At 35.7% G+C, this 20,351-nt stretch overlaps 3 protein-coding genes across 3 annotated transcripts; 1 reads left to right on the top strand and 2 right to left on the bottom strand.

Annotated features, from left to right (window-relative positions):
• Positions 1-419: 419 nt before the first annotated feature.
• On the top strand, positions 420-5,361 carry LOC116019795. The gene is made up of 2 exons (XM_031260129.1): positions 420-545; positions 4,706-5,361. The coding sequence occupies exon 2, from the start codon at positions 4,711-4,713 to the stop codon at positions 5,110-5,112; it is 402 nt and encodes a 133-aa protein (XP_031115989.1). The 5' UTR covers positions 420-545; positions 4,706-4,710; the 3' UTR covers positions 5,113-5,361.
• Positions 5,362-5,599: 238 nt separating this feature from the next.
• LOC116019794 (SKP1-like protein 1A) lies at positions 5,600-6,073 on the bottom strand. Its single transcript, XM_031260128.1, has one exon. The coding sequence runs from the start codon at positions 6,056-6,058 to the stop codon at positions 5,600-5,602; it is 459 nt and encodes a 152-aa protein (XP_031115988.1). The 5' UTR covers positions 6,059-6,073.
• Positions 6,074-13,202: 7,129 nt separating this feature from the next.
• On the bottom strand, positions 13,203-14,362 carry LOC116019793. The gene is made up of 2 exons (XM_031260127.1): positions 14,240-14,362; positions 13,203-14,074 (listed from the first exon to the last, which is right to left on the bottom strand). Exons 1-2 carry the CDS (start codon positions 14,271-14,273, stop codon positions 13,620-13,622), a joined length of 489 nt encoding a protein of 162 aa, XP_031115987.1. The 5' UTR covers positions 14,274-14,362; the 3' UTR covers positions 13,203-13,619.
• Between the last annotated feature and the right edge of the window lie 5,989 nt (positions 14,363-20,351).

Consider the following 20,351-nt stretch of genomic DNA (forward strand, 5'->3'; position numbering starts at 1 on the left):
AAGTGTCCTTTCAGGAGTTGATAACCTACGTGTTAGTGATGCGACGCCACCTTCCGCTCGATTTGTGGTCGCAGGGTGAGTCGCTAACTGTAGTTGCTTGATTCCCGATCGACTTAGTAGATTTTCTTGATCTAAGGTGATTGGGAAGTAGGCAATTATGCTTAAGCCAGGGGTTTGCAAGTTAATAACGCATTTCCCAGTCAGGTTACACATGTCAGTCAGGTTCGGGTATGACTGGTTATGGTCCCTATACGATTTCTGAGCGTGATATCTAAGACGGTGGTTTATTTTCCTCATCAATTTATTTATATATATAATATATTATGTTGATTTAATATTAAATTATTATATATTTTATTTTTACTTCATATATTTTTATATTTAAAAAATGACCCCAAGTATATGTACTTGTACAGTATCAATCACCAAGCCCTAATCCCAAATTGACAAATTCTAATTTGCAATTTCTGGCTTAGGCGTGGTGCAGTGACCCGAACGACGACTGTGTCTGGCGGCGAGTGGCAAGTAGCGACGACCGGCGGCAGGTTTGTCTTCCACACTTCAGTTTTCCGGCATTTCCGTATTCGTTTTTTCTTAACTTCCACCGGCGGCAGTAGGCCAAAAACAGTCTTCACCTGCTGCCGGCGTCGTGACTCGCGACGCTGGCTTCCCGCCGCTGCGGCTACGCCTGTGGCTGTGGCCTGCGGGTGCGTTTGTGGGCTTCGGCCTACTGCTGCGGCTGTGGCTATGGCTTTTGTGGGTTCTGGCCTATGGTTGCGGCCAAATGTTGAATTTCAGTTACAAACTGTGGAAGAATAAATTATAAGGTTCTGTTTTCTGTTTCTTCTTTGATTTTTATAGATGTGCATGATTACTCTGTTAGCTCAAAGCAAAGAAGGATGTTATATCTCTTGACCTGCTGATGTGAAATGTTTTTAGAACTCTTGCATACTACTTATTTTTGTGATCTATGATTCTAAGGAATAGCTAAATTATTTAAAACTGATGGCTTATAAGATTATAAGAATGAGAACAAACTGATGGCTTATAAGATTATAAGAATGAGAACAAACTGATGGCTTTTAAGATTATAAGAATGAGAACATGTATTTTTTAATCTTAATACAAGAAATAATTTACTCAGCATTTTACTAAGTATGTAGTTGTACAGTAGTTTATATTTGATTTTTTTTTTTGTTTTGAAGTAATAATTTGTTGCTTAGCCTATATTATTAGTTTATCTCATTTGTGTTGGATTTTTTTTATATGTTGTTTGTATTAATTTGTGTTGTACTTGTGTTGTATTGGAGTATTGGGCTGGTTATCAGGTTATGTAATATGTTCTATTGTTGTAATATTTCATAAAATGAGGTTTGATTTATTTTTTTTAACAAATATGTAGGACTTAAATAAGGTCAAAGCCTATAAGGTGAAGGCCTTTAATTGGCTCAATGTAGTCTTCGAAGCCCTTTTTAATTTTAATGGCCTACATATTAAGTAGGCCTTTAAAAAGGTTTTAGGCCAGGCCAGGGGTATAAAAAAAAAGCCTACTTAAAATGGCCCAGGCCTAATTTTCCAAGGCCTAGCCTATTTCCACCCCTACTTATGATGCTGTTTTAGTGATCTTGATTATCCACAGTTCCACATTGGTTGATTTGGTTTTTGATTTAGTGACCTAGCTTTCATCTTAAAATGATCTCACTAACTCTACACTGTCTCAGTAATTAAAATTCTAGACTGTAGAGTTAGTGAGGCCATTTAGCATGTCTATGTAACTTTTCGATGATTGCCAAAGAATCTTATGTTACAAGGAGTCACATAGGTTAATTGTCGAGTCTATTCTTGCTATCGGAGTTAGGTTAGTACTAAGCAAGAGAAGTTCTACCTGAAAAGGAAATGGTTTCTGATTAGTTTAATTTTAGAACCATTATTTTATTTTCCTTTATTTAATTTGTAGCCATTTTATTGAGTTATAATCTTATACTTAAAAAATTATAGAATGAAATTACAGAAGATGTCACGAATATGGCCGTGGATGAATCTACGTCAGTTCAATGCTCTATTGGAGTTGTTTAAGTTCAGAAATCTGAACCTTGATAAATGCATTATGTGCATTATTGTGTTGAATTTTTATTCTTAAAATGATGCTATGGTCTTTATTTAGTTTAATTGTGGCTTATTGATGTTATTTTATCATTCTATGATTGCTATGCATAGTATGAATTGAATTGATTGATTTTGTTGAATTGAATTGTCAGATTGAATTCTAGATATTTTATTTCTTCAAGTCTTTTCAAAGTTTTATTTTCTTGAAATATTTTTTTCATGGTAATAGGTCTTAACTGGCTTAAATAGGCCACCATGTCATGTGTAGTGTACCCAAAACCTGTTAAGTAAATGTGTTTATTTTTTTAGTCCATTTATTTAAAAACCATGTTTGTGCCCGTGTTAGAATCTTAACAACTCGTGCCCATTTTTAGGCTTATCATGTTTGTGTCATTATCATGTCAATCCATTAACACAATTTGTCAAGTCTAAGTTGAACTGTTGAAGGCTTGAAGGGATCAATTTTGAAATCAAAGAGACAAATACTAAAAGTGACAAAACCACCATAGTCAGAGGACCTGAAGTGGAATTAGTCCCAGATAGTCATAAAACATGACTAACAGAATGACTTGACGAAATAAATGGATTGAAAGAAAACCTGATTAAGCTTCAGTGCTTTAGATTTTTTGATAGATACTATTGTCAGGCTCGGTCATTTCCATTCCTCTTCCACTTAAAACATTCTCCTCACAAAATCAGCTTCAAGCTTATGTTCTTCTTTTCCCATTGTTCCATTTCTTGTGTTATTCTGTGTTGATTTATGAATGCCATTGCTCTTTAGATTTTAAGGTTTTGAATTCAAAACCTATTTCCATAAAATGAATCTCAAAATTTTTCACAATTTGTTCTTAAAATAATTAGGCTTCAAAGATAAATGGATGGGTGGTTGCAAAGTTTTGCTTAGCCAATGTTTTTTTCCCATGTCTTTTCACACTTTTGTAAGGCTCTCTGGATTGTAAGTGTTGGTGCGGAAGAGGTGTTCAATGAAATGCCACCTCTAAGCGTATACTACACAGTTTCAAATGATCTTGGTTTCAAGATTCCAATATCTAGTAACTTTCTGATATTGTGAGCTTCACTCCCAAAATTGGAAAAGTTGTTTCCCTTCTTATTGATGGTCCTAGGTAGGAAACACAATATAATTGCTTCTCGTACCTTTTTACGTTTTCCTTGTTGACATATTGTATAATCTGTCACAGACACATACTTTGAGGCCCAGAGGTTGCAGTGATATATAAATGTCTGCATTTTGTTGCACTCAATGGTTCCATGACACAAGGCAATATTTTGTTTTCTTGTCATGGACCTCACAAATCCATGTCACTGCCTCTAGTTTGAATTGATTTGCTTCCATCATACATTCTAGATTCTACAGTAATGAGTGTTTCTATTTTGCCTTCTTTGTAACTTTTTATTTTCTTTTCCTATGAATCTATGATTGCATGCATGATATATGTGCCTACTATTTTGTTTACACATGCATAGCATATTAATGATCAAACATGTGCTTTTAAAGTGTTCATTCTATTTGCAAGATGAAGTTATAAAAAGTTACAAAATAAAATAATGAACAAGGCAATGAAAAGGAGATATACAAGTAGAAGCAACTATTCATTGATTTCATTCTGAAATTAAGCACAAATGTTTTTGAGATTGTTTTTATTGTTATTTGTTCTTTTGCCATGTTTGATTTTTGGAAAACAACCAGATGTGATATGATTTGAGTTTTGTCACTGCAATGCTATTTCTGTCTCTGTGATTCTGAATGCTGTTAATCCCCTTGGCTACTATGCTAACTTTTACAACTATTTATCTGAATATATATATATATATATATATAGAATCTGGTTCATATGAGAACCACTCCCCAAGTGAGCAACTGCGAACTACTCCATGAATGCACATAATCTAATACTCCAAGTGCACATTGCACCCAAATGACACAATCTACCCCTGGAGTAGATTGTGTGCATTCATGCTGGTTCGCAGGTTCTTACCTAAGGCATAGATTCTCATTTGATCTTGAATCTATACATATAGGGTTTGGTTCCCGTGTGGACAGGCCTTCCTGTCTGGACGTGTGGTCATGCACCATTAGGTATTCAAGAATGCACCAGTGTGTGGTGCATTTGTGCCCTGATGCATTTCTGAACATGTGGTGGTGCATGACTGCCGTCCCAGGGTGTGGTGCATTTGTGCATTTCACTCTAGTGCATTTCACTCTAGTGCATTTTTTAACATGTTGTGCATTTATGCATACCTAATGGTGCATGACTGCACGTCCGCACAGTAAGGTCTGTCCGCATTTGATCCCGTGTGTGTGTGTATATATATATATATAGATATGGCAAGATTTCTTATTGGCTGCAAAGGGAAACAATGGCGGTTTTATTGTATTTGGGTCGATATGATGCATGAAGTTAATTCATTTTCATCAAAATTCAAGTTTTATATGCTTCTTACCTACTCTTAAGGCCCTTGCTATGGAAACAACAATTTGAGGAGTGTTACTAGCTAATTGGTAACCTTTCTTGTGTATAAATTTCTTTTTGCTTAAACTTACATTTAGAAAGATTGGATTTGTTTATGTTTTCATCAGGACAAATGGCAGGGAAAGTAGTAAAGTCTGTAGCAAAAGCTGTTTCCGAGTACCAATACCCGTTGCAAGATAAGATGGCAAAATACAAGAATGAGCTCTCGAAGGGAGTTTGGGGTTATTGGGAACTTGGAGCATGGAAACCTCTGGGCATCAGTGCTCGTAGGCGAGCCCAACTGCGCAAAGAAGTTCTTCTTGCTGGACAAGATTGGCCGTACGATCCAGAAAGGAAGGAAATGAGAAAGAAGCAGAAAGGGCATAAATGTGACCGAATTGCAGCAGAGAAGCGCGCAAAGACAGCTGAGCTAATGCAGCAAATGCCTAAAATGTTGGCGGATTATAGGAAGAGAAGATGGGAGAGGAAGATGAAAGCCGAGGAGGATGCAGCTAGAAAAGCAGTGCAAGAGTAAAGCTCACATTATTTATATATAGTTGAAGAAAGATGAAATTGAAGAAGTTTCATTGAATCACCAATTGAGTTAATTTGCTCTTTTTGGCATCTTGTCAAGTGATAAGGATTTTCTCCCTCCATCCCAAACATATTGTTTATTTTGATTGGAGGCCTAACTTTAAGATTTTTTTTTTTTTTGGTAAAGTAGGATAATTTAAGATATGATTTTCGAAAAAATAAGATTGTTTTAAACTCATTTTTCAAATTATCTCTTTTTGTTATTTCTCAAGGAGGTCATTTGGTCAATTGGTGGAAGCTGCAAACCCTGGTGTCATTAGGGAGAGAACGAAAGCTGTCAATAAATTACATAAAAGTATAAAATAATTTGAATTCAATACGAAGATAACACAATAATGCAGTGCTATTATATCAAACGAAATAAATTTATTTACTATTATGATATTAATCCTAAAGTTCTGCTAGCATCTAAAATATAAATATGAATTTTATTCAAAAGCCCAAGGACTCTCCTTACGGATTTCTTCTTCTTCCTCAGGTGTAAAGTCACTTTGAATGTTGAAAAATTTGCGGACCTCCTCCACTGTCATCTTCTCGATTAGATTTGCAGCAGTTTGGCATGTAAGATCAAGCAAGCTCTTAATGTTAAGGAAATTAGCGGCTATTATGAGATCCAATAGTGTTTCATGGTCAACTTTGACGAAATTAGCATCGAAGTCCTTAAGATCGTCCTGGCTAGTATTTGTGGCTTCAGCATGCGATTTGCAATACTCTATAACCTTAGTCAAGATCTTGCCAGTCACGTTGGCGATGGGAATGGTAGTGTCAACGCATTCATCGTCAATCATGTACTTGATCATTTGCATCTCAATAGCCACCGTCTCTTCCACCTCGAATATGTCTCCATCTGAACTCCTCAATATGATCATCTTGGTAGAAGACATCATCAATTTCGTATGCTCGGCTGAATTATGAAAAATTACAAATTAAAACAATAGAAGATTGATACTCTTCAAACACATGATGAGAATCCCTTTTATAAGCACCATGTTCAACCTCTCTGTTTAAAATTAGGAATCTTAACTCATCTGGGATTGGACAACTTCCATCCAATTAGGAATGACTTTCCAATTTTAGTTCTAAGTATCTTAACTCATCTAAGATTAGACAACTTTCAATTAGGAACGACTTTTCCAATTTTGATTCTTGAATACCCTAGAGTCCTTATACATATGAAACTTGTATGGAATATTATAAATTTCGCAATTGTTCTGAAGTTCTGAAATCTCAAATTAAATACCCCTCCTCTTGCCGTTGCCCTAGCTTCAGGTAGACCAGGCCATTATGCGATTTGCCAACTAAATTTGTCTTTTCTCGTTAACAGGTATTACCAGGTATTTGTTGGGATTCCATAAATTTCTTTACTTTTCATGCGCAATTGAAATTGCTAGTTCTTTTTGCTGTATCATGATTTTGATGGCGGAAAGAAACCATTGCTCAATAATACGGAGTAGAATAATAGAACTGCCTCTCAAGAATTAATATGCTGCCAAAATTATAGTTTTGATTGTTCTCCTTACGTGTAAATAGAATTTACATGAATAATATACGGAGTAGTTATATTGGGTTTATCGAGGCAAACTCCACTCCTCTTCCGAGTATGTGAGTAAACCCTCGCCCTGTGATCCTAGCCGGCAAAGGACCACAAGGAGGTTAACCAGCCTAGACGGAGTAGTTATATGAATCAATAACAAGGCAAGATTTATGTTATTCCGCAATATGCTTGTGTCTACGGGATTGAAGTTGTTCTCTTATTAATTCTAACATTTAGGGTTACAAAATCATATTTATATACAACTCTAAACATGCACATATACAAGAATAAGCTTGTACTATACCGCGGACCAGACTCACTTCGCTCCATTATGTACATATGAGACATACTCAACATCTTCTTTGCATGTGTACCTTTAATTTGAAAATCATAGTGTTTTATTTATCTATCAATTCATCTAATGATTCTAATTTAAGAGGACAATGTTTGCAACTTTGTAAAAATGTTAGTCTAAATACTTAGTTTAAAAATGATAGTCTAAATAAATGCTATTTTTGGTTTGAATTTTTCAAAGTGTTCATAATTCTCTTTTGGATAGCATTGTCATCATCTTCAGTAGTACTGGTCCACTTCTTTTTTATTGGTAGTGTGTTATGTGTACAGTTGGGTTACTGGTGGTAGCATAAAGAACAACGTCATGCAATGAGATTATGATATAGGAAGCTGTGAATTTGTTTTGTTGTGTATATAACTAAGATCTTAGTTTACTATGAACTCTTGATTTTGCAAGCACTTGTTGATATTTGGTCACGATAGTTTTTCTCCCTACATGTTTTATGTGTTGTGAGATGTGTGCCGTAGATTCTCATGTGAAAGTATTGAACAAAATATTAATATTTATTATATTTGTAGAAAATTCATGAGTAGTATATCTTGTTCTAGTTTTATAACTTGTTTACTTGATAGTAACAACAATGACTCTGCATGTAGTTCAAACACTGATGTCACAATGTGTCCAATTTTATCAATAATTTCCAAATTTATTTGCATATGTTCAGTTAGAAGTTCATATTTTGGAATTAGTATAAATGAGTGTAGTACTTGATTTTGTGTGTGTGCTTGTGTATGTTTTTTATATATATATATATTTTTTTGTTGAATTGATACTAACCTTGGATACCCAATATTGTTTTTTTACCACAATATAATGCATGTAGTTAAATAGTTTGTCACTATGTTCATAAACATTTTTTAAACAATGGCTACATCCTATATGCAAAGTGTTTTTGTTGTCAAGGTTGATGCTGATTTTTCCTTTAATCCAAGCAAGTTGAGTCTAGAAAATAAAATGAATTGTAAATTTATATGAGTTCTAATATATTTAATGATGCAGAATAAGTATTTTACATACATGATCAATGAATGCTACAACAATGGCTATTTTTGAAATTTCTTCATTAATTTCTAGATTTGCAAGATTGGTTGCAACATTGTTGTAGTTTAGGATAGACATATTTTCAATGCGTCAAGTGTGTCACGATGTTCTATTTTCCTGCATTGACATTTTTAATAATGAGTTTTAAATGTAATTATGTAAGATAATGATCTAATTACCATTTATATATTATTATTATTAGCATAAAAGTATATCAATCCTTTAGGTGTTCTGTTCGAGGTACTTTTGGTTCAACCATTATTGTCGAATGAATTCTTGTGGATATAGAAATTCCTAGTTTATTTAAGAAATAAAATTAGATAAGGTAGTAAAATTTTATAAATTTTAAATCATCTTAACAAAAAATAAAATTTACCTTTAAAGTGAACAACGACTGTAATGTAGTCTAAAGATATTACGGAGTAGTTTTCCGCTTCAATTTCTTGGGTTATTTGAATATCCTCTTTGTCAACAAATTCTCACCAAGTAGTTAATATGATGAGCTTCAAATTATTTTTTTATTTGTTTTTTTGGTATTAATAAAATACTTCGTAAATAAATATATAACATTATTTATTTTTTATTGTTTATATATATAAGATGAAAACAAATAAAAATAGAATTTGAAGCTCATCATATTAACTACTTGGAGAGAATTTGTTGACAAAGAGGATATTCAAATAACTCAAGAAATTGAAGCGGGAAACTACTCCGTAATATCTCTGGACTATATTACAGTTGTTCACTTTAAAGGTAAATCTTATTTTTTGTTAAGATGATTTAAAATTTATAAAATTTTACTACCTTATCTAATTTTATTTCTTAAATAAACTAGGAATTTCTATATCCACAAGAATTCATTCGACAATAATGGTTGAACCAAAAGTACCTCGAACAGAACACCTAAAGGATTGATATACTTTTATGCTAATAATAATAATATATAAATGGTAATTAGATCATTATCTTACATAATTACATTTAAAACTCATTATTAAAAATGTCAATGCAGGAAAATAGAATATCGTAACACACTTGACGCATTGAAAAGATGCCTATCCTAAACTACAACAATGTTGCAACCAATCTTGCAAATCTAGAAATTAATGAAGAAATTTCAAAAATAGCCATTGTTGTAGCATTCATTGATCATGTATGTAAAATACTTATTCTGCATCATTTAAATATATTAGAACTCATATAAATTTACAATTCATTTTATTTTCTAGACTCAACCTGCTTGGATTAAAGGCAAAATCAGCATCAACCTTGACAACAAAAACACTTGGTATATAGGATGTAGCCATTGTTTAAAAAAGGTTTATGAACAAAGTGAAACTATTTAACTACATGCATTGTGGTAAAAAAAACAATACTGGGTATCCAAGGTTAGTATCAATTCAACACAAAAAAAATTATAAAAAACATACACAAGCACACACACAAAATCAAGTACTACACTCATTTATATTAGTTCCAAAATATGATGAACTTCTAAATGAACATATGCAAATAAATTTGGAAATTATTAATAAAATTGGACACATTGTGACATCAGTGTTTGAACTACGTGCAGAGTCATTGTTATTACTATCAAGTAAACAAGTTATGAAACTAGAACAAGATATACTACTCATGAATTTTCTACAAATATAATAAATATTAATATTTTGTTCAATACTTTCACATGAGAATCTACGACACACATCTCACAACACATAAAACATGTAGGGAGAAAAACTATCGTGACCAAATATTAACAAGTGCTTGCAAGATCAAGAGTTTATAATACAACTAAGATCTTAGTCATATACACAACAAAGCAAATTCACAGCTTTCTATATCATAATCTCATTGCATGACGTTGTTCTTTATGCTACCACTAGTAACCCAATTGTACACATGACACACTACCAATAAAAAAGAAGAGGATAAGTACTGAAGATGATGACAATGCTATCTAAAAGAAAATTATGAAGACTTTAAGAAATTCAAACCAAAAATAGTATTTATTTAGACTATCATTTTTAAACTAAGTATTTAAACTAACATTTTTACAAAGTTGCAAACATTTATTTTAGTGACAATTATAATCAATCTCTCCTATTTTGTTTTCTCATTCATACACTTTGAATTACTGATTTAAATAAACAAATTGAAATTCAATTATCTATGCATGAACATCTCTTATATAATCTTACATTAATATACTTTGAAGTAGACATGAACAATTTGTGTATACAGGTTTGACACGATAATAACACGATAAAGTTAAACACGAACACGACACGTTCAAATTTTTAACACGGATACAAACACGATTTGTTAACGGGTTAATTAAACAGGTTGACACAATAGACACCTTTTGTTAACAGGTTTCGGGTCGTGTCAACATGATAACGACACGAAACCCGTTTAAACCCGCTAAACCTATTAATATATTTATAAAATACTAAAATTTAAAGTTAAGTTTTATAAAAAAAAATGAAAAAAAGAAAAGAAATAAAACCTACAATTCAATCTATCAAACAAACTAAAAACAAATTCAATTTATAACATTTATAAAATGATAAAAGAACATCTAAAAATCATAATTAAAAAAGTCCATATACTAGTTTTTAGAATTAAATTAAACACAATAAAAATTCAAATTTTGGATTGTTGAACATCAATAATTGGTGTAGGATCTTGACCTAATCACCGAATGTAGTAAATTCATCCTTAGTCATGTTCATGATATCTTTTGTAATCTCATTCATGACAATGGTTCTAAGACATGAAACGTAACGGGTTCTTAACGAGTCAACCCATTAATGATCCGGAACACGTTAATGCTAAACACTAACCCGTTATTTTCGTATCCGGCTTCGTGTCATATTAATAGGTCATGTCCATAATTGCCAAATCTACTTTGAAGTACTTTTTAAAAATAAACATTGGGCACTATCACATTCGCGCAATGCGTGCGTGTGTGTGTGTGTGTGTATAGACACACACACACACACACACACACAAGTGAGAACAGTTGCCCAGGAGAGAACTAAGAACTAGTCGCAGCCGCGCGTCCATGTGTCCATAATCAAATCAGATGTAATTTTAAAAAAATGACGCGGTGACATTTTCATAAATAACTCAAACTTTGGTGCAAGTAAAATGTGTTACAAGTGTAAGTTTGCAAGTAAAAAGTGCAAGTAAAATCATTTACAGGTGCAACAAATTTCATTTACAAGTGCAAGTAATTTACCCTAGTAACATTCGTTCACCTAAAGATAAAGTCTTTCACATAGGTGCACTTAACGATAACATCTGGTGCAACTAATGATAACGTTATGTGCACTTAATATTGATGGTCAGTGTTCATTTTATTTGCACTTAGGTGCACTATATGAAACTGTTACTTGCACTTTTCACCACAATGCATGTAATTAAATAGTTTGTCACTTTGTGCATAAACATTTTTAAACAGTAGCTACATCCAATATACTAATTATTTTTGTTGTCAAGATTGATACTGATTTTGATTTTAATCCAAGCAAGTTGAGTGTAAAAAATGAAATGAATTGTAAATTTATATTAGTTCTAATATATTTAAAGGATGCACAATAAGTTTTTTACATACATGATTAATGAATGCTGCAACTGTAGCTATTTTTTAAATTTCTTCATTTTTCTAGATTTGAAATATTGATTCCAGCAATGTTGTAATCTCATCATCTTTTCAATGCGTCTGTCACAATATTCTATTGCCCTACATTGACATTTTTAATAATGAGTTTTAAATATAGCCACGTAAGATAATGATCTAATTACCATTTACATATTAGTATCAACATAAAAGCATACAAGTCTTTATGTGTACGTTCTGCTCGAGGTACGTTTGGTTCAACCATTATGGTTGAATGAATTCTTGTGGATAGAAAAATTCCTGGTTTATTTAAATAATAAGATTAGATAAGGTAGTAAAAATTTATACATATTAATAAAAAAATACGATTTACCTTTAAAGTGAACAACTATGATATAGTTCAAAGATATTATAGGATAGTTAACCGCTTCAATTTATTGGGTTATTTTTGATATCTTATTTGTGAACAAAGAGTCAATACCGCCTCCACTGAGACCTGATCTCATGATCTCCCAATTGAGAGAGTCACTAAATGCTACTTGACCACAAAGTCATTGACACACACACACACGCTAATATTCAAGTGTATCGACATGTTCCCCTGAGTCCCTTCGTAAATGTACACAAGCTACTACACGAATGCATTCGTATAGTAGCTTGTGTGCTAATGTTGGGCGAATTGCACACAATCTAGTCTGTGCTTCGTGTAGTAGCCTGTGTTCTTTTATAAACGGTCTTACGGGACTCACAAGAAGAGGTGGTCTCATATATATATATATATATATATATACACACACACACATATATATATATACATAATAAAATGAGACAATAGCCAGGAAATTGATTCAATCTTGCTGTTAAGTTTTCACCATTGTTATATTATTGATTTTGTGTTGATTGGTACCTGTTAAAATAGATTATATATATATAAAAGGATTTGTGTTGCTATATATAGAGTAATAATAAAATGAGACCAAACAGAAGTATCCTGGCTATGCTATCTTTGCAAAGAAGGATTTGTGTTGGAGAGAAACCAAAAATACTTCCACAGTTCCACCAACTTGGATAATGGCCTGATGCCAGTGTGGAGATTTAGGAGGAAAAGTCTACATGAAAACAACTACTAAACTCAGCATTATATTTCTGGAAATGTTTTGAATTAAACTGAATAAAGGATATTTCTGTTTGGTCATATGTCCACTAACTTTGTAGCATGTTTCTATGTATATTTTCAGCTTCTCCACATATACATGAATCCACCTGCAAAAGCCTCCAGTACCTTTTTTACACATTCAAACATGATCTATTTGTATCTAGTCACAACATACAATACTTTTAATACATAAGTTTGAACCCCAAACCTAAAAGTCATTCACCCGAAAAAACTTGAAAGCCAATCACCCAAGTGGAGGAGGTAAATTGCACGAAGTGCATCAACTGGCTTACAAACCTCCAAATGCTTAAAGCTAAACCTTGCTCACAAAGCAAACTTCTCAACTTATTTATAAATGCAAGTACTTCCAATACATGACACTACTTATCATCAATCACAAAATCCAATACTTTCAATACATAAGTTTGAACCCCAAACTTAATAGCCAATCACCCGAGAAGTTTGACCCCGAACTTAAAAGCCAATTACCCAGGTAAAGGAGGTAAATCGCAAGAAGTGCATCAACTGACCTACAAACCCCCAAATGCTTAAAGCTAAACGATGTCACTGCTAACAAAGCAAACCTCTCAACTTATTTATAAATGCAAGTATACTTCCAATACATGACACTATTTATCATCAATCACAAAATAAAGAAACTTGACAAGGGAAGATTACTCAGAAACAGTTGGAATTTATATATATATATATAAGCAAATTATTAGATGCACCTCAGATCATTCGACATCAAACCCTTTCTCCTGGAGTTCAGAGATGACTTCATTCCTCATCCTCATCCACAGCTTGAGGGCTTCCTGCTCCGTCTTCTCGTCCTGCAATACTTTCTGATAATTATAAGCATCTTTTTCATACTCGATAAATCCCTTGGGCCCGATGGTTGTACCGATCATCCCTCCCTTTGCAATGAACTCTTCCATGGCTTCCTCATCACCCGGATACGGAAACTTCCGGCGCTCATAGAGATGCGCCATCTCTCTCTCTTCCTTGGGCTTAATTTTCAGCGTAAACCACCCCAATGGCGAAGTCTCATTATACCACCATGCCAAGCCGCCCACTGTGTAGCAGAAGAGCAATGCCTTGGTCCATTGTTTCCAGAAATAATGGTCCTCCTTTCCTATCCCCATTCTCCTCGTCAATTTGTCAGTACTGAATGATTTCAGCATCGCAAAACCTACAAAATCAGGTCCCCGCAGTTACAGATATGTATGTTTGTTGGTTCAGGATTTTCATCAAACACTTGATGTTCAACCGAGAAAAAACATAAGCGAGATAATTAAGCTTTATAGTGAGCTGAGCTACTAAGATAATCTCTAAAATCAGCAGAGAATTCGCTTACCTGTTTTGGCTTCTTGAAATCGCTTGCGAACCATGGCAACTGGGGCGGGGCGGGACAGGGGATTTCTTGGTGAATTGAGGCAATGCTTAGAGATGATAAGTAGAGACTAATTCTGGGTGAAATTTAGAGGTGTCAAACGTGGCAATCATTATTGCATGGACCATGGTCCACACAGTTGTTTGAATCAAAAATAAAAAGTACATTATTTTTGTACTGAAAATACATTATTTTTATACTGTAGGTACATTATTTTAAGGTACATTATTTTTGTACTGTAGGTACATTATTTGACAGTATATATTAAATAATGTACATACAGTACAAAAATAATATACCTTCAGTATAAAAATAATGTAATTCTTATTTTTGGTCCACACAGCTGTGTGGACCATGGTTCATGCAATAATTTGCTCAAATGTGGGGTTTGGGCCGGCTTGGTCCGACCTGCTATTAGTATTAAAATTCGGTCTTGCTCATTAATATTAAAATTGGGGATTTTGGGGGATAAGGGTTTGATAATTAATACATATAATTGGGAATATATTGTAAATATAAAGATATTTTAGGAATAAAATGTGATTTATAATGATTTTATATTAAATATAAATTTTATTATTATTATTATTATTATTATTATTATTATTATTATTATTATTATTATTATTATATGTGTGATGTGTGTATATATATAAACATTAGGCCTATAGGTTTGACAATACTTATATCATGGATCGGATTCACCTTGTAAGGTGGACCCATGTCCATTCATACTGTATGTTCACAATTCAAATTGTGAACATTCAGTATATAAATTGTAAACATTTTGTTGTGAATATTCAGTATACAAATTGTGAACTTTTAATATGTGAATTGTGTATGTCTAGAATGAAAAAGCACGAATTAAAATATTAATCTTGTTAGTTTAATTAATGAACATACAATTACATAAAATTATATTAATTATATAAAAAAAAATTTACTGTGAACCAAATTTGAGTATGTTAATTCTACTGCGAATAGTAGTAGATTGTTGTTGTTCAAAGCATATATATTTTTGCTGCGATCAGCAGCAAGCAAATTTCTTGATGTTAGCAGTAAAAATTTTTAAGTAAATTTGTCATCTTCAATTGTGGTACATTGTTCCTATTTACCCCATTCAGTTCTTTTTGAGCAGAAATTTTGTGAATTTAAAATTAGTCTAGCCGAAACTAAAAATCTAATGTATCAAAAAAAGGGAAAGAAGAATTCCAAATGAAGAAACATACCAACTTTTCATCCTAAAAATGCAACTATAAAAAAATCGCATTAAGTCCACTCTCACTCAAATCCCTAAACTAGAAATCAAGAACTCAAAATTCACAAGAAAATCACGAAAGAACAACTTCACAAAACTACCACACCAACCAAAGCCCCCAATCGTTATACCAGAAATAAATTAAAGAAATCAAGTCCAAGTAGTGGAAGCTAGGGGTGGGTACTTCGATTCAGTAAAACCGAATCGAACCGAAGTGGTTCGGTTCGGTTCGGTATAAATCGAAAGAATCGAACGGTACTTAATATAGAGAAACCAAACAAAAACCGAACCAAATCGAAAACTGTTCGGTTTTTTGTTTTTTAAATATATATATAATACTGTAAATAATAATAATTAATATTGATCCGTGATGAGGGGATGATGGATGAACAAGATATTACTTTAAAATTTGGATTGCTATGTTAATTTTGTGTTTTAATTGTTTTTTTTAATGTAATATTTATATTTTAGACTTTGGATTATGTGAATATGTATTGTTTGGCAGTGTGTTGTTTGGAAAATTAGTCAATGTTGAAAATTGAACATCCTAAACCGAACCAAAATAATTCCGAACTGAAATCGAACCGTTTCATACCGAACCGAAACCGTACCGAACTTTATTGTAAAATCGAATGGTATCATTTTTTGTAATACCGAAATGCTGATACCAAAATCGAAACAAAAAAAAATCGAACCGAATCCCGAAGTGCCCACCCCCAGTGGAAGCTATAGAAAAGGAAAGTAATCATCTTTAATTTAGTCTATATATTTAAAAAGGGCATATATATATTTTTCAACACCTCATCACTTGCAAGAGAGCAATCACAGGTTCCCAGCACGAAGTTAGTTTACGGGTTCAGTAGGTCGTATTTGGGAGAAGGACAGCGTAAAGATCATGCTTAAAGTGAATAGATTCTTTGTGTGCACCAACATTTGATCTTGCCTGCTGGGTCATTGAGTTACCGTGAGATTGGAGTTTCAATATTTTGGGAGAAGAAGAAGAGCAAGCACATGTTTCAACAATAAAGGACCGGTTCTTCAAATTTCACTCATTTCATTCACAAAAAACAATAATTTTGCAGAATCTTCTATCTTTTAAACTTTTACAACGAATGATTGTCTACATTAGCAGTGTTATTTACATAGTGACGGTAAATATGTTACCGGATATATTTGTGTATTAGTGAAATGTAATGAGTAATCAGTTTCAGTACAATAGTTTTGCCCCCCCCCCCTCTAACAACAGAGTCCACTACTTATACTATAATCGACAGCTCTTCTGGTGAGTGTAACGGACTCATTATGTGTCGGGTAATAATGGTTGGAGCCGATGGAGTAATGGTGTGGAGCCGCTGGAGTAATTTCCCTCTTCAATGTGTTGGTGACCGTTAGACTTCCATGTGTCCGCCTCTTAGCTTGTAGCCGTTCCATTTTACCGTTATTTGTTTTGATGGGTTAAGCGCACCGGGTCGGATCCATTACCTTGCCCAATTACCCTGTCGCTAGCCCCACTCCCGAGCCGGCGAGAGTAGTTGAGGTGGCTTAGGAGTAATGACTCGTACCAACTATAAATCTTTTAAATTATTTAGGAATCAAATTCATTTATTTTTCATCACCACTCCAGTTATTCTTTGATCTCGTATGGTTTCTTCTGCTCTTTTAAATTATTTAGGAATCAAACTATATCTCCTTTTTAATTTTTTGATAATGAATATTTTTTTTTGAATAAAGGCATTGTAAACATTGAATTCTAAATTAAAGAAATGCATACGTATTATTTTTTTGTTGTAGCTACTAATTTATTTAATTTAATAAGAGTAATAGGGTGGGGTACTTACTTTTCAATAACATACTCTAACATATTCGTAGTATATGTTTAACAATTAATGTCAACTCAGATTGGGATGTGGTCCGAACCTAAGATCTTTCTTATAGAAATTAATGGGTAAGTTAAAAAGTTAACGAAATATTCCGTTTTTCGTGCATAGCACGGGTAAAACACTAGTTATAGTTTATACTAACGGAATGTGGAGTTATTTAAGGGAAGAAAATAATATAATAGAGGGTAAATAAGGAAATCATAAAAAATTACTAAAATCAAAATAATATGAACCATTCGTTTAAGTAAATAATTACTACCAACATTTTTTTTCTTCCCGTTAGAGCCTTAACTTTATTGGCTCTTATTAAGATGGCAGATAGAAAATACTTTATTTCCCTATCAGTATTATAATTTCTAGTATAAATATTAAAATTTTATCTTGACTTGACTTGTCTTACGGACAAGAATATGTGAGACGATTTCACACAAATTTTTAGGTTATATTTTTTTCAGTGTATCGTGTGGATTAGTTTTACCCTACCCCCAAGCGAGCGGCCAAGTGGAGAACGCCAACCGCACAATAGTGGACGGACTGAAAAAGACCCTCGAGGCCGCAGGGGGTGCATGGGTCGAAAACCTAGAAGCATTGGCACGCCAAATCTTGTGGGCATACCACACCACGCCGAGAAAAGCAACAGGGGAGACTCCATTCGCACTATGCTACGGGTTCGAGGCACGGGCCCCCGCAGAAGTCATCCTCCCGACCCGCCAAGGGGAAGAGTACGACCCCGAGCGCAACGAGGAACACCATCGCGCCGACCTCCACATGATCGACGAGAAACGAGAAGCCGCCATGGTTCGTGCCGAGAATTACCAAAGGCAAGGCAAGGCGTACCATGACAAGAGAGTCCGACCCCGCTACTTCCAGGTCGGCGACTATGTGTTGAGGCGACGAGAGGCCAGCAAGCCTTTGGAGGGAGGCAAGCTAGCGAAACGATGGGAGGGTCCGTACATCATCTCGGCCACGGTCCGCCCCGGCAGCTACAAGCTGAAAACACCGAAGGGAAAAGATGTAGAGAGGGCGTGGAATTCAGAGCACCTGCTCAAGTACTATCAATAAATGTCGTGTTGTAAGGCGGTCCGACCCCTTAATATTGCATTCCCTAATAAACAACAAGTTTTCTCTCACTTGTGTTAGTAGCTACAATCGACAAAAGTCGCGAGTCATCTTTCGGCCGACCTCCGAGGTCGACCGACCTCACAGCAAATACCCTAGCCTACCTCTTTAAACGGCTAAACGGCTAAGCGCCTAGGGGTGATACGAGGTCCGACCTCGTCCATCGCCGAACGGACAAGTCTTTCGGACTCGTGACCAAAAGGTCCCAACCCGACAAGGCAAACGCCCTAGGGACAATACAAGGCCCGACCTTGACTATTGTCGAACGGAAGAGTCCTTAGACGCAAGACCGAATGGTCTCGACATAGGACGACTATGACACCCTAGGGGCGGTACGGGGTCCGACCCCGACTATCGCCGAACGAAAGAGTCTTTAGGCGAAAGGCCAAGAGGTCTTGGCTTAGAACGACTTACATCCTAGTGAGGGTACGAGACTCAACCTCCGAGGTTCAATCTCGCCTACCATCGAACGGATGTGCTAAGGGTCGTGGGTTGAGGTACCCCGACCTAACGCCAACGTAAAAAGCAAAGTTACAACAAAAGCATAAACGAAAAACACAAGTTTTTTCTAAACAAAAGTACGCGAGTACCACAAGAGCACATCGGGAAACGTAGCGAATCCTACCGAACCTGCTTCTGCCGACCTCAACGAGGCCAGCCTCGACATCGGCCGACCTCCGCCGCAGCCGACCTCGGCGGTGGCCGTGGTTGGCGGTGACCAAGGTCGGCGGTGGCCGGAGTCAACGGTAGCTGAGGTCGGCGGTGGCTGACCTCGGCAAACACAAGGCATGAGGCCCCGGGCCTTTGCGCCTCACTCGACTCCCGTTGACGGGGCACGATCTCAAACTACAATTCACAAAATATATGATGGGTAGAAAAGGAGTTGCGACAAGGGGACAAGATATGCAAAATAAAGTCAAATAGCTGTTGCGTGTCACAGACACATGCAAAATGTTCATCATAATAAAGAAGCTAAGTGCAATGAAGATGTTCAACATACATCACCAAAATAAGGTAGCAAGGTGTTCATAACACACCGTCAAAAAAGAAGCAAAGCAGGAAAAACTATCTAAGGGTCACAAGAGGGACCCGCAACCTGACCATCCGTGTCCATCTGTGCAAGGTCGTCCATGCCCTCGGGGATGTCAATCAACTCCAACAGCACATTGAGGGCAGCCGACGACGACAGTCCAAGTGAAAGAACAGGGAGATCATCAGCAAACTGTGAAGGGGAAAGAGTGGCTGACAGGGAAGGCGAGTCAGATCGGCGCTCGACGGCCGCAGTATCCATCAGCTGCATAGGCTCAGCTCCAACTGCAACCTCGGCCCCAGCCTCGGGGTCGGGGTTCCCAAGCACCTCCGACAGGCCCCAGGTCACCGGATCAAAAGTCCCATCGCGGCGGCAGAGTGCTGCATAGATGTCACGCTGCATGGTGTAACGGCCCATGTCGTTCATAAGGAGACCCTCTATAGCAATGCGGTCTCGCCCCTCGGGGGTGGCTGCCCACTCATCAAACAGCTCATCCATATGCTCGGCGAGAAACCTCCTGGCATCCACCTCGAAGACCTCGGAGCGCTTGTAGTCCAGCACCGTTGAACCAAGCGCCATCTCGTGCTCCTGGGCCTCTCGGACTCGGAGTGCCTCCAATCGCGTGCATGTCTCCTCCAAGGTCTGGCGCGCCTCCTCCGCTGTCCGAAGTGCCTCCCCCGCTGTCTGAGACGCTTCCTTGGCCTTCTTGAGCTCCTCTTCCAGGGCCATCACTCTAGAGTCCGACCTCTGTCGCGCACTCCTCTCAACCTCCAAGCTACTGCGGGTCGC

The sequence above is a fragment of the Ipomoea triloba genome, chromosome 5, assembly GCF_003576645.1.
Source record: "Ipomoea triloba cultivar NCNSP0323 chromosome 5, ASM357664v1".
Lineage (NCBI taxonomy): Eukaryota > Viridiplantae > Streptophyta > Magnoliopsida > Solanales > Convolvulaceae > Ipomoea > Ipomoea triloba.